Source organism: Channa argus, chromosome 12 (assembly GCF_033026475.1).
Source record: "Channa argus isolate prfri chromosome 12, Channa argus male v1.0, whole genome shotgun sequence".
NCBI lineage: Eukaryota > Metazoa > Chordata > Actinopteri > Anabantiformes > Channidae > Channa > Channa argus.
The window spans coordinates 21,602,791-21,630,000 of NC_090208.1; the positions used below are offsets into that span (position 1 = coordinate 21,602,791).

The 27,210-nt window shown below is 39.3% G+C and overlaps 2 protein-coding genes across 10 annotated transcripts in view; one reads left to right on the top strand and one right to left on the bottom strand.

The window, feature by feature from the left end:
- Positions 1 to 165: 165 nt before the first annotated feature.
- LOC137137260 (dynactin subunit 1-like) lies at positions 166 to 13,497 on the bottom strand. 6 transcript variants are annotated; one of them, XM_067523301.1, is made up of 31 exons: positions 13,348 to 13,497; positions 11,092 to 11,157; positions 10,771 to 10,965; positions 10,411 to 10,492; positions 10,267 to 10,298; positions 9,783 to 9,803; positions 9,169 to 9,192; positions 8,135 to 8,287; positions 7,880 to 7,903; positions 7,186 to 7,383; positions 6,813 to 7,017; positions 6,628 to 6,706; positions 6,258 to 6,417; positions 5,956 to 6,060; positions 5,622 to 5,813; positions 5,392 to 5,508; positions 5,150 to 5,302; positions 4,887 to 5,047; positions 4,551 to 4,719; positions 4,133 to 4,201; positions 3,763 to 3,975; positions 3,464 to 3,625; positions 2,980 to 3,111; positions 2,736 to 2,861; positions 2,462 to 2,604; positions 2,147 to 2,313; positions 1,810 to 1,928; positions 1,530 to 1,725; positions 1,350 to 1,423; positions 604 to 693; positions 166 to 458 (listed from the first exon to the last, which is right to left on the bottom strand). In XM_067523301.1, exons 2-31 carry the CDS (start codon positions 11,131 to 11,133, stop codon positions 321 to 323), a joined length of 3,741 nt encoding a protein of 1,246 aa, XP_067379402.1. In that variant the 5' UTR covers positions 11,134 to 11,157; positions 13,348 to 13,497; the 3' UTR covers positions 166 to 320. The 6 variants fall into 6 exon arrangements, with proteins under 6 accessions (XP_067379402.1, XP_067379401.1, XP_067379403.1 ...); XM_067523300.1 differs by having other exon boundaries at positions 1,810 to 1,931; XM_067523302.1 differs by lacking the exon at positions 9,169 to 9,192 and having other exon boundaries at positions 1,810 to 1,931.
- A 962-nt stretch (positions 13,498 to 14,459) lies between these two features.
- The window catches only part of tdrd7b (tudor domain containing 7 b), a 19,719-nt gene continuing 6,968 nt past the window's right edge, over positions 14,460 to 27,210 (top strand). Inside the window, exons 1-10 of one of the 4 annotated variants that reach the window (XM_067523307.1) lie at positions 14,460 to 14,614; positions 16,126 to 16,332; positions 16,472 to 16,616; positions 21,103 to 21,310; positions 23,483 to 23,565; positions 24,468 to 24,676; positions 24,929 to 25,294; positions 25,390 to 25,694; positions 26,683 to 26,875; positions 27,103 to 27,210. The exon at positions 27,103 to 27,210 is cut by the window's right edge and continues 4 nt beyond it. In XM_067523307.1, the coding sequence (XP_067379408.1) occupies positions 16,126 to 16,332; positions 16,472 to 16,616; positions 21,103 to 21,310; positions 23,483 to 23,565; positions 24,468 to 24,676; positions 24,929 to 25,294; positions 25,390 to 25,694; positions 26,683 to 26,875; positions 27,103 to 27,210 (1,824 nt within the window). In that variant the 5' untranslated portion in view covers positions 14,460 to 14,614. Of the gene's footprint in view, positions 14,615 to 14,927; positions 14,951 to 16,125; positions 16,333 to 16,471; positions 16,617 to 18,692; positions 18,931 to 21,102; positions 21,311 to 23,482; positions 23,566 to 24,467; positions 24,677 to 24,928; positions 25,295 to 25,389; positions 25,695 to 26,682; positions 26,876 to 27,102 lie in introns of those variants that run through there. The other 3 variants (XM_067523306.1, XM_067523308.1, XM_067523309.1) reach the window with 3 other exon arrangements.

Below are 27,210 nucleotides of genomic sequence, written 5' to 3' on the forward strand. Positions count from 1 at the left end.
ATTTCAGTAAAAACTTGTTGCGGTTAATTTTCTTCATTTTAACAAAACTAGTGCATACAAGTTGTTTCAGACATGACGCTTTCTTAATGTGACATTCGTGGTCCACATGAACTTCATTTTTATTTTTTTAAATCAACAAAAGCACCAGCCCATTTTGTCACCATGAAGACACTCATTTTATTACTGCTTACATTTTAGTATGTGAGTCAATTTCCTGAGATTACGGAAAAGTGGTAAATAGACAAGGATATTGAAGGACCTGGAATGAGAAAGAACTTAGTGTGCTGCTAATAGTCACTGTGGACCAATGACAAGCTGCCTTATGCAATGAGGAGGCTGTGCACTCTCTGCAGCTGCTGTTGAGATAGGACAAGGCGATGGACTTGTTCCTGTCCAAGGGTACATGGAATGGAAACACGACCTACTAACACAGTTCCTTGCTGCTTCTCCTCCTTGGCCTAGGAAACAACACAAATTTGAACAAATTGTGGAATTTGTCCAGGTGCAAAGAAAACTTCCCCCCACTAAAAGACATTCTAAACAGAAACCAAACCTAGCTCCAAGGTATTGCACCTGACAATAGTGGATTTATTGTTGTTTTACCTTAACAAATGAGGAGACTGGGAAGGTGGCAAAATCAGAGGATGCATTTGCTCCAAGTTGATTCAAAACTACATGATCAGCTACTTCTCCCTGAAAGATCAAAGTTTTTAAGGTTAGTTTGACTGTCAATTTAAAATAGAACAGATTTCATTTGCAAAAGTTAGTAACTGTTTTTCTAAGGTTTTTTTTTTATGTGTGTGTGTAAAAATAATTGTAGCAGGCTTTGTATTAGGCAAAAGCAACAACCTCAGACAAACAACAAGAGAACTTATTTAAGCCTGCCATTTTTATAAATCGGAGCCAAAACAGAAAAAATGGACAATATTAAGTACCCATTATTTCATAGCTTGTAGATCCACCTTTAACAGCACTAACTTGATGTAATATTGTTTGTTTGACTATCAATCTCTCATATCTTACAGAAACTTCAGCTTTTATTGATGTCTGCAGACCTTCTGAGACTCAATGAATGATTGGCTAGTAAGAAGAAGCAGCTGCCTTCAACTTCCCCTTTTAAATCTATGGAGGCAGAAAGGTAGTTCTTAGTATTGCCCATGGCAACAAAAAATTATTGTTACAATGTTAACAAACCTGACTGTATGTTGTTAATCTAAGGCTGTGTTTGCCTAATAACAAGACCTGCTGAGATCGGAATTTTATAATGTTTCTCACACAAAACAACTAAATAAAGCACAGAATTAAGAGTATCAGTACTACTTTTTGCACATCACTCCTGGCTTTCTCACCTTAAGTTTGTCCAGAGCATCACTGAGGCTCTTTAGTCTAGCTGTCTGCTCCAGCAACTGGGCACTGGCACTAACTGGAGGAAATATGACAAAGACAATGAAGCCATGCAATCAGATAAGCACAGCATTAAACACAAACAAAGAAGAGAAAGTCTAAACAGATACAGTACAAACACAAACCTGCCGTCTTCCCAGTGATGTCCACCACTTTAACCTTTGCACTCAGCTTGAGCAGAGTTGCTAGCAGTTGATCTGTCCTGCGATAGATGCCTGTGTTTAGTCCCTCTGGAGGCATGGAGCTGTCTTTGGATGCCTGTGGCAGTTTGGGAGGATAGAGTGGAGGCAGGGAGGCCAGCTGAGCTCTCATCTTGTCTGCCTGTACAATAAATGATCTCAAGGTCAATATTATTACAGCCATTTAATACAGTAATTTAGCCATACCCTTTCCAAAGCAGTTTACCTTGAGTCTATTGTTTTCATTCTTCAGATTTTTGATTCCCAGTCTCTGGGCCTCAACCCGCTGTCTGAGGAGAGGAGAGTCCACCACCTGCACTGATCCTGCCATGGAGGGAGGCAGACCTGCTGGAGGAAGAGGGAGAACAGTCTCTGTCTTTGGTTCACAATCTGTCTTTCTTCCCAAAACAGTTTTTATGATTCTAAAAATCTGTATACCAGGAATAACACATTGACAGCTACAAGAATGTTATCTCATAAGGTTAAATTAGAGGTTATCCCATTTTAAAAATCAAACCTTTTGACCTGCTTACAAGAAGTGACCATAATCATACAGTAATTACCTCCTACAGATCCCTGAACAATGGAGGCAATTCCAGAAGCAGACGGACCCCTCAGCCCTTCAATGGTCATCTTTGATTGGTTATTGATGCGTTGTTTCAACTCTGCCTTCTCTGCCTCGAGCTGGTCAATATCAGCCTGTAGAGCATCCATTGTTTCTTCAAAACCCCTGAAGAGGAAGAGAAGAAAGGTTAAAAAAACCAAAAAAAAAACAAATAGAGGTGCGGGAGAGAAAAGGTCAAGGTGAGAGAAAGATGAAATACGTAAAAAAAGAGAAGAATGTTAAATCTCCATCTACTGTTAAGCACATTACTTACTTTTCTTTCTTCTTCAGCAAGGCGAGGCTCTCATCCAGTTTAGTCTGAATCTTCTCCACTCGTTCATCTGCATCTTTAGTGGATGTGTCCAGCTTTTTCTCCAGCAGACTCAGGCGGACATTGGCCTCACTCAGCTCCTCACCCTGGGAAAGAGATGTACAGCAACATCAGTTTTAGATGTTTGTTTTACTTTAAACTGGTGGGCTTATTTCGAATACATGCAATACATACATCTCAGAGGAAAATGCAGGTTACTTCAAGTGTTCTCTGTTACCTTAATCTTTAGAGATTTCTTGAGCTCCTTAATGACCGTCTCCCTGTCTTCTAGTTTAACTCCTAGACCCTCAGCATCAGTCATCTCAGCCCTGACCAAGGCTGCTCTTATCTCCACAGGAGGAGTCTGAAGATGTGAGAGAAAATGATGTGGTAAGAATGTGAATAGGGCAGAAATATGCTTGGATTTCCATATCTAACGTTTATGATAAATACATGTGAAAAGGCTACAGTATAAACAATACCTTGCCCTGAGGCTTTTCAGCATCGTACTCTCCTTCCTGCATAGCTGTGGCCATCTTGTTCATGGTAGCAATGACTGAGCTGCAGGACTGACGTAGACACTCTGGCCCATTCAGGCCATGGGAACCATAAACCTTGACAAAAAGAATGTAGAAAAGCACCATATTTATCAAAAAACAGCAATACTTAACAAACAACAGTTGTTTAGTAAGAACACAGAACATGCTCTAAAAACCTTTAACATAAATCTGACCTGCTAGTGTTTTCCAATTGATGATTTAAGCCTTACAGATCTGGTAGAATAATGTACACCATAACCTTGTTAGAAGGAATACATTTTCAAACAATTTGGCCAGGGTTTTGATGAGAGCTAATTTCACTATCATTCCTCTGTTTTATCAGAACAAAAAGAAAATCTCTTAAGTGTTCAAACTTCGTCTGTCAAGAGGATGGGGTAAATGTTATATTTGTGAAATGTGACATTACCTGCTCCACAGCTTTGCCAACAATATCCTCTAGTTTGAGGGCACTGAGACCCTCCTGTTCTGCCAAAGGAGCAACCATCTGAGCTCCAGCTGCAGCCACCTCCTGCAGCACAGCCACCACACGGGTCAGCTGGCGCCTGCACTCTGTCAGAGTCTCTGACACCTGGCCGGAAAGTCATGAGTTTAACATATTTGGCAAGTCAATCATTTTTATGTGTGCATTATATCAGTATAATCAGTGGACACCACACAAAAGCCCAAGACCTGAGCTTCCTTGTGTTTACTTTCTTTGTCTAATACCTGTGGTCCAAAACTTAGAGCAGCAGGTGCCCCAACCACATCTGTTCCAGGCATGCGACGGCGAATCTTTTTACAGAACTGTCTGATGTCAGAGCAGGAAGTGTCCAGGTCTTTCAGAAGCACCGCAAAGACGGAACTCTCCTGTCCGGCTGATAGGAATGCCCGCAAACGAGCCACTTCCACTTTCATGCTGTCCAGGGCACTCTGGCTAAACTGGAGGGGAGAGGGTTGGGTCAATGAAGTCAGAAGGCCAGACGGATATATTCTCATCTATGCATTACATTGTGGGGATAATATTTTCATTTGCCATTTCAGGAAAGTATTTATTAGTACATGAAAGCAGTAGAGCCACTAAAGAAGCTTTAAGCACCTTGATGTGGTCAGCCAGCTGCACTGTGCAGTCCTCAGTGTGATCTGCAAGATGGACGCCGTAAAGTTGCTGAAAAACAAAACAACAGTAACTGACTCTTCTGTAACACTGATCTTGTGTACATGTGGTAAATATGTTAGCATGTACAATGTTATTGGGCAGTACATATTTATTGATGAGAGCCCCTAAACAAAAGCTTATTGAAATTCTATCAGATACCAAATATAGGACAGATGCAGAACCCAATACATGCCACAAGAATTTAGATTAGGATATTATGTTGACTTGAAAGTTGGAAAATTATGGTCCCAAACATGCAAACAAATTGTGTACAATTAATGTGTGTAGTTTTGTGGTTAGATTTGCTACTTGTGTCTCCATTTGTGTAAATAGGCAATTCAGATGAATGCTTTTGTACCTGATAGTACTTAATGGCCTTGGTCAGAGGTTCCACCTGGATGGTCTCATCTAGCTGATCTTTATGCAGCAAGTCAATGAAATAATCCAGAGAGCGCTCATGGAAGCTCATTTCTGAGTAGAGCGTACCCATGCGCTTAAATACCTCCACACTGCAGGAATTCAGAGCCCTATAATCAGGGCAAGGAAAGAAAGAACAGAAAGACCGTTAAGTTTAAAGTTAAATCTAAATATACTGCGACAGATAATACCAGAGCACTTTAATGATTTTTGTGAGAAAAAAAGAGCAACCTAGGTACAATAATTATTATTTTTCTGACGAAGCCGTAATGCTTACTGTTCATATTTGTGCAGGGTGGCCTGCAGTAGGCTGAGTGAGTAAACGAGTCCGGAGGAAAAACTGCACTGTTCTCCTCGGGGCCCTCTGAGGCTGGTTCCTTCAGCCACGTTTCCGTTTAGATCAAACTTCTCCTGAGCCTGTTTACTGATCAGCTCAGCCTGTAACATATCAGAAGACAAATACATACAGAAACATAAGTAAAAAAAAAAAAAAAAAAACATAAATAAGAAATACATGTAAATATAGGCACAGCTTCAAACCTTGCAGATAAGCCTGGGGATGAGCAGGAGCACCAGAATACAGTCATGATCCCCCCCGTGACGGAGGAAGGAGTCTGGCATGAAGGAGGTAAGGAGAGATACCTGTCTGTTTGACTGAGCCACTTCCATTTTCCTCAGCTCCATCTCAATCGCCTGAAGACACAAATAAGTTAAACAATAAACAAACAACCAAGCTAGTCTCCAAGATGTAAAATTGGTCATTCTTAATGCACATCCCCTACCTTGGCATAGGCCTTAGTCTCTGCAAACTTGATCTTGAAATCAAAAAGTTCTGCAGGTGGTTGCTGTACTTGTTCAACATTGGCATTCTGCTGGCTGACCAGTTCTTTGTTGGCCTCCTGATAAACAGGAAACAAGCACAAACTCTAACAGGACTGTGTACAAAACATGGCCCCAATATGTTTATCTCAAGCTCATTTCCTAAAGCATGTTTTGACTTCTTTCCACCCACCTGTAGCCTGGCGGTGAGCTCTCTGTATTTGTTGATGGTCTGCTGGTAATCAGCTACAGTCTCTTGGGAAGCTTCCACCCTTTTTTCTGCCTCTCTAACCTTTGCAGAACTCAAGTCCAACTGCTCCCTCAGCTCCATTTCAGTCTCCCTAGCATTTTCCTGAAGTTCATCATTCATCTCATTGATTGACTCCTGTTAGTAGATGGGAAAAACAAAAAAATAAAAAATAAAAAAAAAAAATCACATGAATTTTGTAAGGGTGCTAGTTAAAGTTTCAGATTTAGTAAATCGGATTTTAGCCCAGAATGTTTCTTAAAACTTTGAATGCACTAACCAAATCGGTTACAGTTTCTCTGAGCTCTCTGACTTTCTCCTCCAGGTCAAGGTTTCTCTCTGTCAGGGTCTCCACCATCTCCTCTGAACCCAGAGCAGCATCCACCTGGTACAAGCATGTACATACAGTTAAATCATTACATGACAAAAAACAAGAATAATCACTTTGTATGTATGTAGGACAAACCCAAATTTTAAATATTTACTAGATAAATATATTTTATAGTCAATAGTGTGTAACTTTCAGAAAGCAGCATTAGATACTGTAAACACAGATTAATGCTCATTTCTTCTAGGCAGTACCTGCTCCTTCAGTTCATCGATAGTAGCCTCAGCATGTTTAACTTCTTCCTGCAGTTTTTCCTTCTGAGTTCTAAGCGTTTCCAGCTCAGTGTTCTTCTTTTCCATCTGCTTCTGCAGCTTCACATGCTCCTGTTTCTCTGAAGTAGACAGGTCACGCATCCTGACAAAAAACAGGATTTGTTTATTGCCTGCAGAATATAATGTCAACATCTAAAAGGCACAAACCCTGTTGTAGGCCTCCTCTTAAATAGGTTGTGCAACTAACCTGGTAGTTTATTTCTATGTGTATTTCTATGCATTTTCCAATGCAAAATCAACTATTAGTTAACAAGTTCTTCTTATTTCAAAAATAAATGCTTTTTAAACCAACCTGACCAGTGCCTCCTTTAGTCTGGTATTCTGCTCTTCCAGCTGTTTCACATGGTAACTTGAGGCAGCTCCATCTGTGCCTGCAGCAGGAAGCGTCACAGCATGATGAGGGCAGTAACACAACAAAGATTTACACAAATACAGGTGAAACAGTGGCCTTTTTGAATAAGTGAGGAGAGCACAAACCTTTCTCTGAGATCTCATGCCTAAGGATCTCTAGGTCCATGGAGAGCTCCTCCAATTTCTCCTTTAGTGTGTCCACTTCCACTTGCAGAGACTCTGCCCGCTCCTCAGCCATCTCTTTGTCGAGTGTGGCCATCTCTATGGCGTCTGCTGTGTCAGACATCTCCTCCATGTAGCGGTCCTTGGCCTCCTGGGCCTCACGTGCTTCCTGGATAGAAGAAGTAAAAAAATCTTGGGCATGTATGACAAGAGTGGGACTGTATTTTACAGACCACTACTAAATTTATATCACAATATAATATTAACACTATAATAAAACTGTCATTTTTGTTCTCTTACAAACTGAGTATTACTGTTTAATATTTCTTATATTTACCCTCTTAGCCTCTTTGAATTGTTTCTGCAGCTCAGCCTGCTGCTCCTGCATTTTGGTTTTCCACTCTTGAAGTTGCTCCAGTTGGATCTTGTGTTTTTCAAGCTCCTTCAGTTTGGCCTTGTCCTCTGTCCGCTTCATCTTCAGTGTCTCCAGCTTCTCCTCCAGGTCCTTAACTTGAGCTCGCAGTGAATCCTCCTCCTAAGAAGAATGAATGGGTGAAGAACAGAAGGGCAGTTCAGTAAGATAAATTATCCTTAAGCCAATTTAAAGGATTACATGGGCTTTATTTCTTTCCCAACATTTAATTTTAAAATAAACATTTCAGTAATTAGTTCCACCACCAAATAGATAACTGTACATTTCTGCACCCCAAATTGATATGCAAATAAGTTTCTCAAGTTGAACTTTAACCTCAACCTGTAAATTCACTGCTTCTGGCACAAATACTAAAGAGCAATAAAGAAAATCTCATCTTAACCCCCTTTGTTTTAAACACCATTTTAGAATTGTGTATTTCACCAAGTGTGTCAAAAAGTTAAACCATGCATCATCACCGGTAAAAAAATGACTGAGGGGATTTCAAAACAATATTAAAGAACTGAATGTGCTGAGGTAAATTTTGCCCTCTGGTGTTGAGTATTTTAGTAAACTCATGCCAGGTATCAGCATGCATGTAGCCATTAGAAAACTCTACCTGCTTGGAAATGGCAGGTTCCACCTGGTCATGAAGAAAATGGGACATGTTAATTACAATGACAAAAATGATTTAATAGACGTAAAATTATGTAGATTTTACTGACACTGACAAAGCTGGAACTACTGGAGATGAACAATTTCTAAAGGCAGATCTTTCTGTTGTTGATGGGTCTTGAAACAACTACATTTCTTTGTCCCCGTGTTTTTCTCAGTTCTGCTGAAACTAGAACTACCCTTTCTGTCAATTACCCACCTTGCTTGGAGTAGCTGGGATCGTGGCTGCCACTGCTGCAGGTGACCCACTGGGTTGAGGCATGACAGGTGCTCCCAGTGCACCCTGTTGGGAGGACAGGCCCACCTCTTTGACATCACCAGACAGAGAGGATGACAGGCTCTCACGTGATGCCTGTTAACAAAGAATGATTTTTGTTAAGACATTAGTGAGATGAAGATAATAGAAGATAAAAGACAGGACGAGGGAAAACATGAGTGAAGAAGTGAGTTAGGTATGTAAATGTCAGTCCATAATCCAGGTGAAAAAAACTGAAGCATCTCCCACAGTGATGACCTCAGTTGAAAAGTGAAGACAAATATGTATGATGTATTAGGTTACTGGACAAAACATTACACCTTCCCCATAAACAGTCTTCAGTGACAAAACATTTCACCACTCCCTGTGAAGTAGTAGGTAGGGGTAGTCTAAAATGACAGCGCCTACCATGAGTGACAGGCTGAGGCGGCCAGGAGGGCGCACTAAGAGGGAGGGGAGGGAGGTGGCAGGCATGAGACGTGGAGTACTCCACTGCCACAGTGTGATCAGAGAGACTGTGTTAAGATTCATGGATTCCTTTAAAAACTCAGCTGCAAAGTTAGTCTTTTGTTATTATTACAGAATGAAACCTTATGCTTATTAGCTTATTCATATACATCAATTACAGAGTCAGTTTTACCACCAAGCTGTTTTACTTACGTTTATACTTCATATGAAATATGTACAAATACAAAACCACAACCAGCTTCTCATATTAACTGTGAAAATTGAAAAGCCTACTTCAGCTGTGAAAGCTTGCAAATGTAAGTAAGCAGAGACTGCGCAGCCAAAATAACACAAACTAAACATCATTCAAGGCAATGCGAGAATAGCTTAATATAAGAGGCTACATATACCTTCATTATAATGTCTTCTTGCCCACAAAATGTTTAAAAGATTTTTTTAGAATTAACATTATTGAAATCATTCTATTAGAGTGGTGTTTAACCTGATCATTCTGCTATAGACAAGCTCACCTTAGCAAAGCGGCGGGTAGAGGACTGGAGGAGAGGAGGAGGTGAGTTGAACAGCGAAAAAAAACACACACACACACACACAAACAAACAAACACACATCCAGTGTTGAAGCAAGGTAAGAGATTAGCGGCATATAAGAAGCATTCCCTCTGTTAATCGTTATCCACGGATTATATTTTTGATGGCTACATGCATGATTGAACATAATTTTAAGGTTATTCACAGTTGTTTTTGATGACTCAAATAACAAGAGCAGAATTAAATGTGAATTCATGCAACAATGTTAAAACAAATGCAAAGTGTCATTTAATTATGAGGCCAAGATGAACAAAATCATCAAACCAAACTTATGACCTTAGCCTGTCATGTAATTGGCCTTTGAATAGGTATATCACCAGAATAAAAATGTAAATGAAATAAGGAATGTGTACAAAAAATTAAAAACCAAGAGACAATGACATCCATCAATGATGAAGCGATGTCTTCATGTCCCGTGCAAATGTCAACACATGAGAAGGTAACTTGAATGCAAAAGATGAAAGGCCACATTAGTGTGATTAACAACATCCAAAGCAAAGCAAATGTGCTGTATTAAAAAATATATATATTTCTACCTTCTTAATGCTCACAGGTGTCTGCAAAAGGCATTAGGAAAAACACAAATGAGAAATCAACCCATTCCTGAGAGGTTAAATAGAGACTTGGCCAATCCACGTTACAGGAGTGAAAAAAGGAGTAAAGTGATTATAGAGGAAATGTAAGGGGACTCTTTTTTCCCCCTTAACACACCACATTTGCATAAAAATGGAAATAGAGCAAGGCGACTCATCTATGAAGTTTGTTTTCTAAAGCAATAAAATATCATAGCCTAAACTGTCAGTGTCATTTAACTTCTAAGCATGGAGTACATGGACATAATCTATGAAGTTTGTTTTCTAAAGCAATAAAATATCATAGCCTAAACTGTCAGTGTCATTTAACTTCTAAGCATGGAGTACATGGACATAAATCCAGTCATCTGCAAGGTGAGTTATGGAAACAATTGAGCTTAGGATCAATGATGAAAAAGGTTATATTGTTCAAGTAATGGTTGCCCACCTGTTTGGATGTTTTGGGAGTCTCTGGAATATCTGGAGAAAAAAACAAAATCAGAATTTGTAATATTGAGTGTTTATGTAATTTACTTTACATTGTTAGATGTTCAAAGTAATAATTTCTGACAAAGATGTAGTCCTTGCTCACCTCTTTGTTTGGTCATCTTGGGAATGCCAGTCTCTGGGATGTCTGGTGAGGTGGCAGTGGAGCCCTCTTCCACCACCTGGATCTACACACAGAGTGACAGACATACACAGGAGTGTAATCAGGACAATATGCATGACAGAGCAAATGCATGTACAAGTGTTCCTTCAGAATTTGGAGTAAATGCTGTAATAAAAGGATTTCATTCATAACATCTTTTGAGAAAAGGTTTTTCATGATACAGGCATATATATTACCATTTTAAAGGTAAGTCACTGTTGAAATCATGAGAGTCATGTATCCAGCATATTAAGAAATCCAAGTGCACAACATACATTGAACATTTAAATTTACGTGACTAACCTGAGACTGTCTGACAAATATCCCATGATTTTCCTCACATTGAAAATAGCGTTTCCCCTGCACTGTGCCATCGTTTTTGCCTTTGGGCTCATCAAGTATGACACCAACCCATTTTCCTGAGGCAAAGAGTGTTGCGCCGATGTAAGCAACAGTGCCACGCTGACCCTTCCCTGTCACCTCTACTATGGAGCCAATCTATGAGAGGAGTGGTGGGTACAAGAGGAAAAGAGACTGTAAGTTATTGTACAAGAGCTGATAGTAACACATTTCTTTTTATTTACATTTCTCCCTCTTTTCTTTCTAAACTGAACACTGACTTACCTTTGGCGGTCTACCACTCTCCACTGTTCCTGCACTGCTCATTTTGCTGATCAGTGGGCTGGTCAGCTAGAAGATTTGGAGGAGTGAACATGGGGAGAAGTAGGTTAAAAAAATGGGTGGGGGGTGAGAAAAAGAACATAAAGATTAATTGAAATGAGACAGAAAGAAAGAGGAAAGTGAGGTCATTAAAAACAAGATAGATAGATACTTTATTTATCCTAAGGGAAATTCAATTTTCCAACTGCTCAGTTAAAATCACAGCACCAGTCACACAGTAAAATAAAGCTGTCACAAATAAAAAAAAAAAATACAAGCAATACCAATAAAACATGCAGTGCTGTAAGTGAATAAGATCTATTTACATGAGTCTAATGCTGCTCTTCCTGCCCTCATCATTGATGTATTAAAACGTCTTATGGCTCTGGGCAGGAAGGACCTCCTGAGTCTTTAAGTGGAGCAGGTCATAGAGAGCAGCCTCTCAGTGAAGGAGCGCCGAAGGAAGAAAACTTCCAGAAAACTTGTTTACATTTTAAAGTTCCTCAGCCATCATTTTACATCTTAATCTTGGCAAAAGAGACATAGCTTTCGTAACATTCCCAAACAATATCCCTTGCATCAGGTATTAAGAGCAGTCTAAGGAATAAAAAATATTAAATGACAAGAAAGGTCCTAAAGCCGCAGGGCACAGAATAAAATACTCATGCACAGTCATATGTCTTAGATCACAATAGGCTTCCTAATAAACAGCCCTGCTCACACAAAGATGCTCATTGAAGACAACCTAGTGCTGTGGCAGAGTCTAATTCTTTTATAGAAATATGAGGACACGTGAATTCACCCTGCCCCACATTATTGAACCATAAGACAGAAAACTGGATAGAAAAACTGTCACTGCTCGCTCACAGAAGCTGTAAAATTGGATTTTGTTACTGAGAAGCTGAAAGACAGTTTTGCAGAATCCTCTAGAATGAATAGTACTTAAGACTAATGTAAACTAAAGCGTGACTATCTTTAAACATCAGGACATCTCTTTTACAAAATAATCTAGGTTTGCACTAGTTTTTTTTTATGCTTAATGTGGTGAAGACAAAATACGCAATGGGATGACTGTGACAACCACTGAAGGGTAAGTGTCAAGAACCCTTACTTTTCCTAGTTCATAAAATGATAATGAATAATCATCTACTGATCAAATGTATCAAACAAAATTAGCATTGGTTTACTTAATAATATTAATATTACTCACCCTGGGCGTATAAGAATGTCGCCTGTTCAAAGCCATAATTAGAAGTTAATGATTTCACTGCCAGTATAAAGTGCTAACTTTTCTGCACTGTCATCCCTTCCTCTTCTCCAGTGAGCACAGAGGAAAGTGGTTTTAGGGAGAGATCTTAGTGGTGCAGCACTGAACGTCACATTGGATTTTGAATAGAAAGAGGGAGGCCAATATCTAGTTGTTGTGCCTCCCACAAGAACTGCACATGGATGCTAACTAGCTTCATGATTGGAATCACTTCAACAGATTGGTTAGGTCTTTATTTTAATTATATATATATATATATATATATATATATATATATATATATATATATATATATATATATATATATATATATATATATATATATATATATATGTGTGTGTGTGTGTGTGTGTGTGTGTGTATTTATACAACAAACTTATTCAAAATGTATTTAGTAAAATGTAAAAACCTTTTTTAGACACATATTATTTTGACATTATTTCATAAATTAAATGTCTTAAAGATGAATGAACTGACAAATAATTAGGTAATGTTATTCAGTGGCCAGTGGTAAAGGTTAACTTGTTAGTATCTCGTCGCCGTGCAGCCACTAGCAGATGAGATGGTTCGTTGTTAAATATGATTAGTCTTTTTATTTTAGTCATTAAACAAAACATAAGCTTATTATCATTTATAGTTATAAATGTACTCAAAACCTTTACAACAGAAGGAGGTGCCCTAAGTAAGGCAGGGAGAAATGTCATAACACATATTCTAGCTATTCTGTTTTAATGTTTTTTCCATGTTGGCTTAACCTACAGTATAAATAATTCTGACAGGAATAAACCAAATCTAGCGGTATTTGTAGGTAAGACATTAAGATTCCGTTAACAGCTACCTAGTTTAGCTAACGTTAAAACTCGCCAACACGGCACACAACGTCAGCTAACATCAAGGAAAAAGTGCTATTAAGAGGCTAACATCGTTTGGTTGTGTTCTGTAATTTAACTTACCTTGCACACACAGAGATTCCTGTCTTTAAATGTAGCTCTTTGGTGTGTTCATCCAGACAAACGATAATCCGTTGTTGTTATTTTTTGGCAACCTAGCTTGGAAATCCGGGACTCTTTTCCGCTTGTTGCCACTTCCGGTGGCCAGACGGACTAAAGACAAGAAGAAAAGTGAAACTTAGCGCCCCTGGTGGTCGCACCCACTAAAGGAAAAAAGCCCATTGCTTGTCTTCCTACGGTTTTGTCCATTCACACTTTCTTCAGGTTTGTCTTGAAGGTTTGTCACCTTCTTTCCCTTGAGGTTGGGAGAAGTAATTTCTTTTCTTTCCTCATATTGTGATTATTGAAACAAGTCAAGTTAGCTTTTGGTGTCATTCAAAATCAGAGACATGAGAGATGCGTAGCATAGCAAAACTGTGCCTGCTCCACAATTATAAGACAATATACTGTAATAACTTTATTTTTAAAATTAAATTAAAAAAGAACAATAATCAATGCTCATGTCAAAACCCAATTATAGCAAAGAGGTTAAAAAAAAAGCTGCAATGTCGATAAAGACTTATATTGGAAAGTGTTGAGAACAGCTGGTTTATAACCAACTTTGCCAAGTACATGTATATGTATACAAGTTAAAAAAGGAAAAATAGACAATGAAGAGATATTAAAGGAATGGTCTTTGAAATCTTGGGTTTCCTCAAGTTTTTACAATTACAATCTTAAAAAACAAAAAACAACAAGCGCACCACAGTTTTTCACCTAATCTTAAATCATTGTTTGTTTACCATGTTTTTAATTCCATCAATGAGAGGAATGATTGGATTGGGTTTGAAACAGAGTAAAGCCAGATAGTTGAGACCAAAGGGTCAAAGTAACACAGTAAGTAATCAATATAATTGAAAGTTTTTAAAGCAACATTTGGGATATAACACATTGCATCGTGTCAAATATTGTTAGGCCATGTTTCCCAATATTGGCTACATTGCCGCAACAAGTTGATTGGCAAAAAAAATCTATAGCCTAATTACTCGTAATATAATTTAAGAAAATGTTTTCGGTGTTTTCTTTTTTGTGGAAGTGTATTGACGTGTAATTAGCCAGAGGCTCTCGCACGACTGACCAATCAGGTGGCGGAGGAGAGGCCGTGCCTGGAGCGGCTGGCAGAGAGACACCGGGGACAGAGCTCTGGCTGCGGCTCAGCTCTGTGGCGGTGACAGCTCTGACAGCGACTGGACCGTGTCGTGACTTCACCATATCCGCTCTTAAAAGCAAGGTAGAATATTTATGTAGAATTGATTCAGACTTTGATGAACTTTTAAAACACGTAGTCCAGCCAAAGTTTTGCCGGCTGTGTTGAATTTCCTTCTCTTACACTCTCAGCTTGGATGGCTCCACACTTGTCAAGTTCGCCACGACAGTGCGCTGTTCTTCGATTAGTTTTTAGTGACTAAGTGACTGAGTAACAGTCCTTGTAAGGTATTTGCGGTGGCTCTTCTGTTTTATTATGAAAGCAATGCCTGTGTGCATCCGGTCTTTACATGGCGCTCACTGAGTAACTTGACGAGCCGTTGTCGCGGAGGTGGCAAGAGGATTTAACTCGGTCTTGCGTGTATGTTGTTACCTGAAGCGATTCCGCAGCTCGCCCTGTTCGTTGTGTTTGTGTTATTTTACCTGTAAGCACCATATGAGGACAATTTTCTTTAGGAAACAAAAAAAGACAACTTCATCCAAATAGTTTGTCGCGAAGGAGGGTGTGGAGTCGAAGTGTGACGCCTTACGTCATTTAGAGTTTGGCTGTCTTGTCTGCGGTACAGAAAGTGGCTTGCAGAAACATCTTTACTTTAACTAGTCGGGTAGAGCTGGTTTGCTGATGTCACTTGTTTGCACTGCGGCCTTTTTCATCAGCACATTACCATCTATCAAGGCTCAGTACGGAATGTCCGTATATTTCAATAGTCTTTCCATTAAAAGACACAGAAAGAGAAAGACACAGTAAAGTCTCGAAAGGCGGCGACCCTGCATTGCACAAAAAGCCAGAGTATCAAAAAAATAACGCTAACAGCCCACTTAGCATTAGAGTAACTTCTCCTGTGGTGTGTATTTGTTGTATCTGGACTAGAGCAAACATATCGGACATTATTTGACATCTAAACAATATTTAACTTTTGGAATGTGTCACTTTTATGATGGCCACCGGTTTGTAAAAAAACACAGTTGCACCTCAGGACAAAGTTGGCCACTGGGTGTGTCTCCAGTTTGCCAGGGTCCAACACTTGTTCTAGTATCTAGTACTGTAGCTTTTATGACGTGTTCCCAGGATCACAATGAATCAGATGTGTACTCTGCCGAAATGTGCCGCCTTTTGACTCCAGCCAGAATAAAAACTGAAAGTGTTTTCTGCAAGCGTAAGGAATAACGTGCTGTAAGGGAGAAAACTGTGCACATTTAAAACTTAAAGAAATAGCCTTCTTGTAACCATCACAAATTCTAAAACACAGATTTTTTTTTGCCATGCAGTCTGTACAAGTCTGAAAAACAGTGTTGGTTTGGAAATTTGAACTCATTTATAAATGCAGTCCATGTATTACAGCTTTAAATGGGGGTGCATTTGCATTATTCCTAAGTCAATATGAATCTGAAAGTCAATATGAATCTGAATTATATCATACATTTTTTCATTCTCTTGGTCAGTACTCGACTCTGAAAGTTGTGTTGTGTCTGTTGTGTCTCCATGTTCACTCTTTTTTCATTTTTTTTTTATCTATGGAATCCTTTCTTCTTCAGATGGCTGATGTGGAACTGGTGAAGAAGATGCTGCGGGCCATCCTTCAGGACAACAAGGGTGGAGTTTCACTGTCACGTCTGCAGTCAGAGTACAAGGAACTAACCGGAGATCATATACCACATAAACAAATGGGACACAATAATCTGGATGCACTCCTAGCCAGCATGCCCTCAGTGGTCCACATGGAGCGTAGCCGATCTGGAGAGGTATGTATGATTGTTGTGTGCATATATATTTATTCATATTTTAAAATGTTGACAAACTGAACATTTCATACTAAAATCAGTGTAATTTCCTTTTCTTATTGACATTATTATTTGATTGTATTTCACTTTCTCTCTTCAGATGGTATATTTTGCCTCAGGTTCCCATGAACCAGCCCATATAGCAAGGGTGGTGGCTCGCCAGCGCAGCTCCAAGAAGACGGGCCGACCCCACCTGGTCAACACCCAGATGAGGGTCAAACCAGCAGCACCACTTGTCCTTAATGGTAAAATTTGTGCCACCGTCTTTAGGCATTTGCAGCACTAACTAGCTAATCTCATGAGCTTATGGTAAAAATGAGTAGCACATGTATATTCTTAATATATATTTTATTATTTTCATTAAGATCCTATTAAGCATTTTTCAGCATGGAATGCTTTGCCCTCTACACACTCAGATGAGTTGGTCAGAAGGAGGGTGAAATCCGTCCAGAATAAGTCTAATTATAGATGGTTTACTTCCAAGTTGCCTTTGTGCATTTGATGATTTCACCGATATTCTAACAATAGTCGGAAATAGTCATGGATCTAATAAGTTACCATATTCAACAATTGAATATTATCCAGTTTTGGAAAGTGTACATGCCACCAGTAATTTTCTAGACCTATGTTAAGTGTTCTAAACCTTATCACCACTTTATCATTAGTTATTGAGTTAAACATAATTGGCATTGCTGGTTAAATTAGGGAGTATACATAAAACCTCTAATACTAATTTAATCCTCATATCGACAACATGGTGCACTGTACTTAGAATTCTTTTCGCTAATGTAGCTAGTCCCTTAAGGTTAGGGTGGCTACAGCAGATCATTTGTTCGCAGGTTGATTTGCCTTGTTTTTACACCAGATAATGCAACCCTCCTTAATTTTTTTATAAGGCTTAGGACCGGCATTCAGTATTATGCTGGCTTGTGCAACCTTAAATGTTTGGGTTGGGCAGGTTTGTGTTTAGTGTTTTGCCCGGAGACACTTTGACATTTGGCCAGGAGGCATTGGGCCAAGAACCGCCAACCCTACAGTTGATATGTAATCACTCTACTAGCTGAGCAACTGCAACCCAATTATACCTAGTCACTAATCTGTATTTTGCATTTAAAAAGAGCCAATCAGTATGTATAATAAAAAATATAGAACCACGAAGAGACTGGCAGCTCTGTGACTTAGTGGTGCAGAACATGAGCTGTTCAGCACAAAGAGGTGGTGTTGGGTTTCTTGTGTTTATTGGACTATTGTGTGGATCCTAATAGTAAAAAAAAAAACATGAATTGAAAGACCTGAATTTTGCTCAGATGTGAATAAAGAACTACTTAGCTGCACTATTCCAAACATGTTTAACAACATAGCTGGGAGACCTCACCACCAATACCAGCCTTTCTTTGACGAGTATTAAGACTGATTGGTACTTTTTGTTTGTATGACACTGCCTTGTGAGTGAGTCATCTTACAATTGTGAAACATATTTAATATATTAAGGCTGAAATCCACTATTTGCATATCTCTGCTATATAAAATCTACTGTAATAATGATGATGACAGAGCAATCTGTCCCTTATGTCTTAATACTTTTGTGTTATATGGTCTAAATTACTTTTCTACTGTATTTCCTACTGCACAAATTTGCACGACAAATATTAGACTGGTTAAACAAATTTGGTTTATTTACTGTAGGTTAGGCCTTTTCTTGGATATAAACCTTTTCCAGATTCTTCTTATAGCAGGTGCTACAGTGCAGCTGTTCACCAGCAAAGGAGAGCTAGAAGGTGTCCAGTGCCTGCATCAATACTATGACAATGCAACATTACCAAAGTGCTCTCTGTCTGCATTGCAGCCTGACAGGTTATGGATGAACGATCAGCCTGTGTAGAACCTGCAGTTCCTTTGGCACTAAGAATATCTCTGTCATACTCACAGATGCATATTAGCAAATACTAACACATCTCATGGTAACACAGGTATCAGGGTACTATGTGTGAAAAGATGTGAGTTTACACAAACACCACCTTTATTCGCCATTTATGACTTTATAAACACACACTGTGTATACTACTGCATACACAAATGCAAACGTGCATGTAACACTTTTTGCTGCATTTGTAGCACATACACCTCCGTTAATCTGTGATGCTGCAAAATATTCTCAGAGAGCCAGACGAAGAGGAGGGAGGTAGGAGTGCAGGGAGGAGAGAGAGTAAGGAGAAGAGGAGGAAGGAGGAGTGGCAGAGAGACAGTCACAGCAAAAGAAAAGCATAGAGATGGTAAAATGGGGGGTGGGAGGTGGACAGATGACAAGGAAGAAGCCAGTCAGAAAGGGGGAGAGTGGGGTGGAGTGTTGAGGTTGAAGCTAATATAGCCTGAGACTCAGCTGTAAGCGAAGGGCAGCTGATTCACCATTCAAGCTCTCTAGCTCCCCATCTAACGCAGTATCTCCCTCTCATTCTTTCCTCAACCACATGGGATTCTGATATTTGTGCTGAGACAGACCAGGAATTGTGTGTCTATGCCGGTGAGGTGATGCAGCGCCTGTTCTGGGTGGCTCTGTGTGTGAGTGCTTGTCCTTGTCTATAATTGCATGTGGATTAAGCGTTTGCCTGCCTGTGTGTTACTGCTGAGTTTGTGTAATGTCTGTATGTAAGAGTTAGCATTTAGATAAGTGACTGGTAGTAGCTTAGAGAGAAAAAAAAGATTTAGAAATCAACATCGCCTGTTGATGAGTTTTGAAGACGCGTGAAGATCCCTGTTGCATTTTGTCACTGGAAAGATTTAGTCTGAGAGAAGATGAAAAGCAGGAGAAAGTTCTAGAGCTTGCAGAGGAAAAGAGATAAACAAAAGAGTAAAGATAATGGAAGAGATAGTAGGAGGAAGAACTGAAAAAGACAGTGTAGGATTGACTAAGGCCTATGCACAGAAATGATACAGTGGTGATGTCATAGAGCAGAAATGTGATGCCATGCAGGCCATATATAAATATATATGTGTGTGTGTGCGTGTGTACTGTTAAGAATATGGCACTTTGACTTTGGGTTTTTACTGAACTTGACCATACTATATGGAAATATACTTGACTAACTATATGGAAATAATCAACCTATTTGATGTTAAATGCACTTTTGTTCTTTCCACTGGAATCTTAGAGTTATAGTATAGATCAATAGATTTGAGCTTGTTGCCACAACAACCCTCCCATTGTTTGTCCAGTCTTATGATAGGCACCAAGGTGGCCCTTGGTGGCTGGGTGGGATTCGAACCCACAGCCTTTTGCATCCCAACCCAATACTCTGATCCCTTGTCCAGGCCCAGGCCCCCTTGTCTTAGTTTATATAACCTATTTTAACAGAAATATTTTCCAATCTTCATCATAATGTGAAGAGGTGCTATCAGAGTGAGAAACACCTGACTGCAGGATAATCGACTTTTAACCTTCGTCGGTTTTCTACATGTCAGTCTTTTTGGAAAGTTTCTGGGGCTTACAAACCTTGACCATTGGCTTTCCTTAACCCTAGCCACTTAATCCTAATTCCTAATCCTAATCATCGTCAAATTAAGAGGCATCTTCTGCTGACACTAACATCTTCTGGCTATATTGACCACTTCCTGCCAAGGTCTGTGGTCTGCCATCTTTGTCTGGAACCAGGTTTTACTGTTCAAAGCACCAGCAGTGCAGAGATATTCTAAAAGTTTTTGCACCATACTCACCTTTCTGTCCAATCAGAGAATCTGAAGTATTTCTGTCTGATTACTTGTCAATTATTTTTATTTCAAAATGCCTGTTGGAGTGAATCAGATCGTAACAGAGCTGAGGAGGAGGACTGGGTGGATTAGAGTCTCATGCTAGAGTAAGCCTAAGGTGGATAGTGTAAATTTAAATTGAAAAATCATACAGTATTCAATCTTTATTGTAGTCATGCAATAACGATTACACACCTTTCAGCAAAACATACACTTCATAGTATAACAAATATCCAATATGATAAAGTATGTTGTTTCCTAGCAGTTCCCCTCACATGTATTTTCATTTACTGTTAATGTTCCTCTCCTGGCTGTGCAGTGAGGTGATGATCTATTTCCCATTACCTGTTTATTGCAATTACTCTAGAACTAAATAATTAGGTCAATTTAGCATGAAGTATGAATAATGTAGTTCAATAATTTGCAGACAATGCTAGCCAAGGGGAAAAAAAGCTACTAGTACCTCTGAAGCTTAGTAATGAACTTGTTATGCTTTGCCCTAACAAAGCCAAGGGCATAAGCTCTGGAGAAATGTATATAGTTTTTCTTTTGTCATTTTTGTTTTTTGACAGGATGCTGTCTTAAATTTATATAACTGCTGAGAACAAAACTTTTCCGCATCTTCCAATGCACTTAAATCTATTTTTTAAAAACTAAAAAAAAGTTCCTTTCTTGCACTTGCATGTCATAAAATGTAAACACTTTTCTGATAGGACTTTGCTTTGATGTTTTCTCCTGGACTTTGATTTTTGCTTGCCTTGTACCTCATTTGTAAGTCGCTTTGGATAAAAGTGTCTGCTAAATGATTTTGCATTTTTCATATTGGAGCCATGATGTTATCTGTTCCGCTGTGTCTCCAGAAATCGAGCTGTCTATGACACTGCCCTCCAGACAGACACGAGGCCCATCTCTGGATCAGGTTTAGCTTAATCAGGGACTGTGTGTATTCACAGTTTTGCTTTTCTTGTTTTGACATTCTCTCCACAGCCAAACCTCAAACTTCTCTGAGGCAGCCGAACCACCGTGGCCGAGGCAGAGGTAGAGGAGGAGGTGGAGGCCAAGGGGGTGGACATGGAGACTTCAGACAGGCCAGGGACATGAGAGATGGCCAGTCAGAGGGCAAGTCTGGAGCACATTCATACAGGACGTCCAATCAGAACCCACTCAACAGGAAAGGGAACCTGCCTGCAGAGAAGTGAGTGAGGGAGAAGGCTCAAAAGTAGAGTAAGGGGTTTGGAAAGAGTAAGTAGCTGGATGCAGAAGGGTTAGTTGAGTATTTGACTATTTGATTTTATTTGATTATTTATGGTGTATATATTGAAGAAATAATGTTGGAAAAATTATCTAAAGTAACCTTTTGGCACTAAAACTGTCAACTTTAACATATAATCAAATTTAGGTTTTCAAAAAGAAGACTTTTTTAGGGTTTAATTTGAAAATACCAACTAAACTCTGGTCTAAAACTCTGCCTTCACATATCTGTAGGAATTTTATAACAAAAGTACCGCACATGCTCAGGAGAACTACATGTTTTGCCAGCAGATATCCTGTAGAAAGCTTTTTTTATTTCATTCTTTCTTTTTCTCTTTCTCTTTCTGTCATACCTCCTCTCCTCTCACCCATGTGGGAGGATAGGTTGCTGTTGAATGGGAGCCTGGTTGAACTGTAGTTGATGTCTGACTGAACAGCTTCCCTGCTGCTGCTTATTCAGCATTGGGCTGGTGATGTGCTCTCCAGATGATTCTGGTTCTTTTTGTGTCTGAGTGCATCCCTCTCATTTCACTCTCCTACCTCTTTGTTTTGCTTGTTATGGGCACAGATAACATGTTTTTCTAAAATCTATATTACTTCTAAAATTGTTATCATCAAACTGCTACTGTCATTTACCATAACACCTGATCTATTATTGTTGAAGAAGCTGACTAATACATTGTCAGATATAATCAGTTTGCTTAAACAATGAATCAAGATTAATTCAACTCATTCTCCCACTTTTCTCTGTCCCACACTGTAAAAGCAACTGACATCAGTCCTCTGTCCGTGTCACCATGGGTGTCCAGTGTGTTGTTGGCCCTTGGCAGCATAATTGGGCAGAAGGATGGGAAGCCTGGTGTTATGGGAGGGGACACGAGCCAAGAGCAGGGGGATGTTAGCACGTTCTAATCCCCGCTCTATTCTCTGGTGGATTAAGCTTCTAAACCGACAAAGAGTGAATCAGCACATCTCTCTATGTCCCTTTAGATCTTCTATTGGACAGTATGCTGGCAGGCCAGCACTATCATTTGTCTGTGTGTGTGTGTGTGTCTGTGTGTGAGAGAGCACGTAAATGTTCACAATAGTGTGTCTGGCAGTGAAAGTGATAAATTCATTAAATGAAATGAGAAAGTCGACATTGAATTACAGTTAAAGGAAAACTAACATTTCTTTAAAAAGTAAGTAAAATAGTTTTGTCTTTGCCTGGATTCTAGCTTTCCTAGGGGCTCTTCAAGCCATAATTTAACAAAGATTGTCATACTCAAATCACAGGGCCAAAATCTAGCAAAAATAAATTAAAGATCAACTAAAGATCTATTACATTACATTGCACTGTAATGCAGTTTTTGAACTGAAAGTTGCAATGTTTTTACAAATGGGGCTTCCAATAGAGAAAATCCTCCCCAATGATACGACTGAACACTTTTCCATTTATTGTGCTAAACAAAAAAAGCCAACTTTCTCATTAGTTTTGTTTATCATGTCCTGCAGCCATCAATTTCTGTGACATATTGTTATAAGATCTCTATTGCAGCCATTTTGGGGCCACAAAATAAACCAAATTTTACTTATCTTTGTTTATCGATTGCTTGCCTTCAGTATTAGTCCATTCCTCCAGGAATTTGCTATGTCACGATTGCAACAATTAATTAAACTGATCCCCTGTGAATTATGCACGACAAAAAAAAAAAATCATAAACCCATTGCAATCTTTATGTGAAAAACTGTCTCAGAGTTAGGCATTTTAGGCTGCAACATTAAAAACTAGGTCCGTAATATCCTGGAGGGACTGATCCTGGAGCTATGCATCTGAGTGATCTAGAATGTGTAACAAATGATGGAAGAGGGGGAAACAGTAAATTATGTCTTGCATTGACTTTTGGCATGTTATCAGTTTAAACTTTAGAATGTTGCCAAATGTTACCCTCTTTAGGAGACCTCATACTTTGCTTCGTCAAATAAGAGCACAAGGGTCTGATAGGCAGTTCAGAGGCAAACCTAAATGCAGTTTTCATAGTTTTCATTGTGCTCAGACCTATCACAGCTTTTGGCTTTAAAAAGTAATAATATTCAGAAAATAATTCTTCTTCTTGCTGTGGTTTCTTGTGTTCAGGTCAGACAAGAGGATGACCCTCCCATCACGGTTTCAGAAGGAGGTGCAAGCTCACCTTTCCAGAAACCCTCAGCAAAGCAGTTGTAAGTAGGACAGACTGTCTTTTATTCAGCTAAAAATACATTTTGTGTTCCTTTTGCTCCCTAAAAGCACAAATCCATAACAATGACCTACAGTACTTCAGTAGAAATATCACAAGGGGGCATTAACATTTAACACTCAAGTAAGTAAAAGAGTAAAAGACAATTTTCCAATTTCAGACTGCTTTTTTTTACCCTTATTTGAGCAGGTAGTTTTCCTATTGACATTAACAACTTGGCAGCATTACAATGTCCTGACAAGCCAAACATAAAATATACAATCCTGGGATATGAGATTATGACTTGGTCCTGTGTGATCAATTTGCCAAGATGTGAGGAAGTTTACATATAATGGTTTATAAAAAAAACCCTATTGACTATGTGGTGTATTTTAAAACGTTTTCAAGTTATGGCAGCTCCCAAGTGTCTGTCCATTTTTTTACTCCTCCTCCACAAGCCTTTACTCAAACCAAGGTTTGATTTGAAGTGGAGTCATTGTCTGTATGGCCTGGGAGAAAGCACTGGAATGTAATAAACTGCATAGCTGCATAGGCACACATTTCAAAAGGTCAAGCCACCTCAGTCCCCTACAGACTTTGATACTGAATGATTTATTAGGCATTGAATTCTTTATTTAAAGAGACCCCCACAAAGTAGAATAAATTTACAATATAATAGCCATGTTTAGAAAATTAGTGTTATTTTCTTTTATTTTTAGAACCGAAAAGGTTCTAAAGGTTGTAAATATGCCTCATTATGAGTCTTTCTCTTTTTTAAATTTAAATTACCTTTTTAAGGTTCAGTGCCTTTGTTCTTGGGAGAAGCACACAATCCAGGAGTTTTGGATGCAGTAACTGTTTGCATTTAAACTTTCTTTTTTCTACGTGTTCTCTCTGATCTTCCAGCACCCCAGAATCTAAATGAAAGCCTTGGCATTGGAAAAGGAAAGCCTTACAACCCTCAGCAGGTCCAGGGTCGCATCAGGGAGATTCTGGGGAAGTACAGTAATGGGTTCTGGGTGTCGAAGCTTCCTCAGATTTACAGAGAGCTGTACAAACAGGACCTGCCCACTGAGGCCATAAAAGACCTGGAAACCTGGACAAACATATGTACTGTATGTACCACTTTTGTTACTTTGTTTTTTTATGATATCTTACTACATTATAAAACATCTCTGTTTTCAATTGACTATTGCAACAATTTTAAGATAAAATGATAATACATTGCTGCTAGTATAAAGATGTAATGTGCATGTTTTTTCTTGATCATTTTACTTCACATACTCTTGTAAAAAAGACATATTGTATTTATAAATATTGTGTGTTAAGTTTGTCTTGTCTACAAAGTGGTTTAATCTCTTTTTTAGGTAGAAAAAACCTGCAGCAGCAACCCATCAGAGCTGCTTCTCTACCCTGCCAAGGAACAGACCACCAAATCATCCCCCTCATCTATCCTCAAGTCAAACCCCTCTGCTGCCCCTGTTGTGACTTTAAACCCCACAGAAAAACCCTTGCATTCCCCTGCTCAACAGAGACCCCCAAACACCAATCTCACTCGCTCGGGTTCTTGCTCTCCTCAGTCTCCATTATCATCTTCATCCTCCCCTAGTCCTCCTTCCTCCCCTGCTACCCTAAGCCCTGATCTGAAGCTGAAACTAGAGGAGCTGCTGGTTAAGTACTCCAATGGCCTGTGGGCCCACGCACTGCCCAAGCTATTCCAGGACACCTACAAAGTCAGTCTCACTTTGAAACACTATCACACGATAACCTAATTTATGAGCTGGGTGTACTTAATAATTAAAAATATTTTTTTTTCTTAATTTTCAAGACCAAACTTCCAGGGCATGTCCTGGAGAACCTTCACCTTCTTTCTGACATCTGCACCATCGACTACCCAATGCCTGAAAACCCCAAGAGGGCCATTCTGTACAGAAAGAGCAGCACCAGTGGAGGAGGAGAGGATGAGAACCGTAATAGGAGGAACTCTTCGACCAGTGAGGAGGAGCTGAGGGTGAGACAGGAGCTGGGGAGGAGGCTCAGTAACCAGGCAGTGCCTTCTCTGCACATCCCCAAAGAGGAATACCCCTCTGTGCTGGTGGTGGAGGCCACCAATACCAATGGAGTTGTACTCAGGTAGTAGAGCAATGAACATGTAAATCAGTGCATTTACATGGACTAAATGTAACTAGGTTACTGTTGTCTTTCTTGGTAAATCTGATTTTTGTCATGTAAACAGGAAAGTTGGTTTCTGAATTCAGGGTAGGGGATTAGGGAAACGTGATTTCCCCAGATTGATTCAGATTCCAGAGGATGCAGATTCCTCTGCCATGTGTACATGTAACCGGGTTTTTAATCGGCTATTTCCAACAGGCTGCAGACAGTGCAGTGATAGGCTGCATGAGAGCGATAATTAATGGGGCAATGCTGTCTGCCCAACTGAAAATTTGAATAATACAAAGTGCCCCATAGAAGCCTAAATAAGTTGCCTTTCACCGCTGTGGAAGACAAAAAGCAGTGTCTTCTGTGAGCCATGCCAATAAGTTAGAGGTGGATGTATATGCAGATTTTCAGGTTTCTTAGATGCATGTAAACCTAGTTACTTAAATGCACGTATTGTGTTGTAAAGCTCAGTATATATACATACAATGTCTGTGTCACATCCTCTCTTAGATAGTGAAGGCACTTGTTCTTATCAATACCAATTCCCAGACAAAGCGTTTTGACTCTTATTCCACCACTCAAAGAACATTACATAAACTTACGGCTTCAAAGATGAGTCTATCCGAGCAGCTTTTTTAACGATTTATTAGCATCAGACATAAAATGTGAACTTTTCGATCTTAAGGTCCTGTAACTGAGCTTCTCTCAGTTAATGGTATGGTATTCTCTAACCAACCTTGTCTTTTCTTATTATACTATACGGTCCAAACCTGTTTTGTGCCAAACCCAACAATTTTCACAGTTCTCTTTTCTTTTATATCTGCCTCCTAGCCACCACTGCGCATGTGCGGCCGCCCTGACTTACATGATTAATTTACTAGGAGCTTATGGCACAGTTAAGACAACACAAAAAAATAACAATAACTTACATAAATGTGTAAAGCTGTTTTGGCTCTTACAGATACATTGGTGAGGATTACTCCAAGGCCCAGGAGCACATGGAAGATGAAATGAGGGAGTTTTATGGTCTAGAACAGAGCGGTCCAGCTCCTTTGTCATCTCCATCCTCGGGTCAGCTTGTGGCTGTCAAAACCGAGGAAGAAGAGGAAATTCTGAGAGCACAAGTCTGCGAGGTCATGGCTGACAAGGTCAAGGTGAGTGACCAAGGTTGTTTTAACTAATACTTTCAGAATGAAGATTTGAAGTTATTGATGAAGACACAATATTCCATGCATTTCTTTTAATAATTCTGGTTTCTTTCATCCAATTTCCTTCTGCTCAGAGGCTCCTGTCAAAGTTAAAATTTACAATGTGTAAAAATATGATTTTGGGGTGAAACAATTATTACTGATCACTGTGTTTTTTATCTTTGGATCTGTAGGTCTACTATGTGGATCATGGCTTCTCAGAGGTGGTCAGCAAAACTAAAGTTTTTGAGCTCCATGAGAAGTTTTTCAAACTGCCTTTCCAGGCAACCAAATGTAAACTG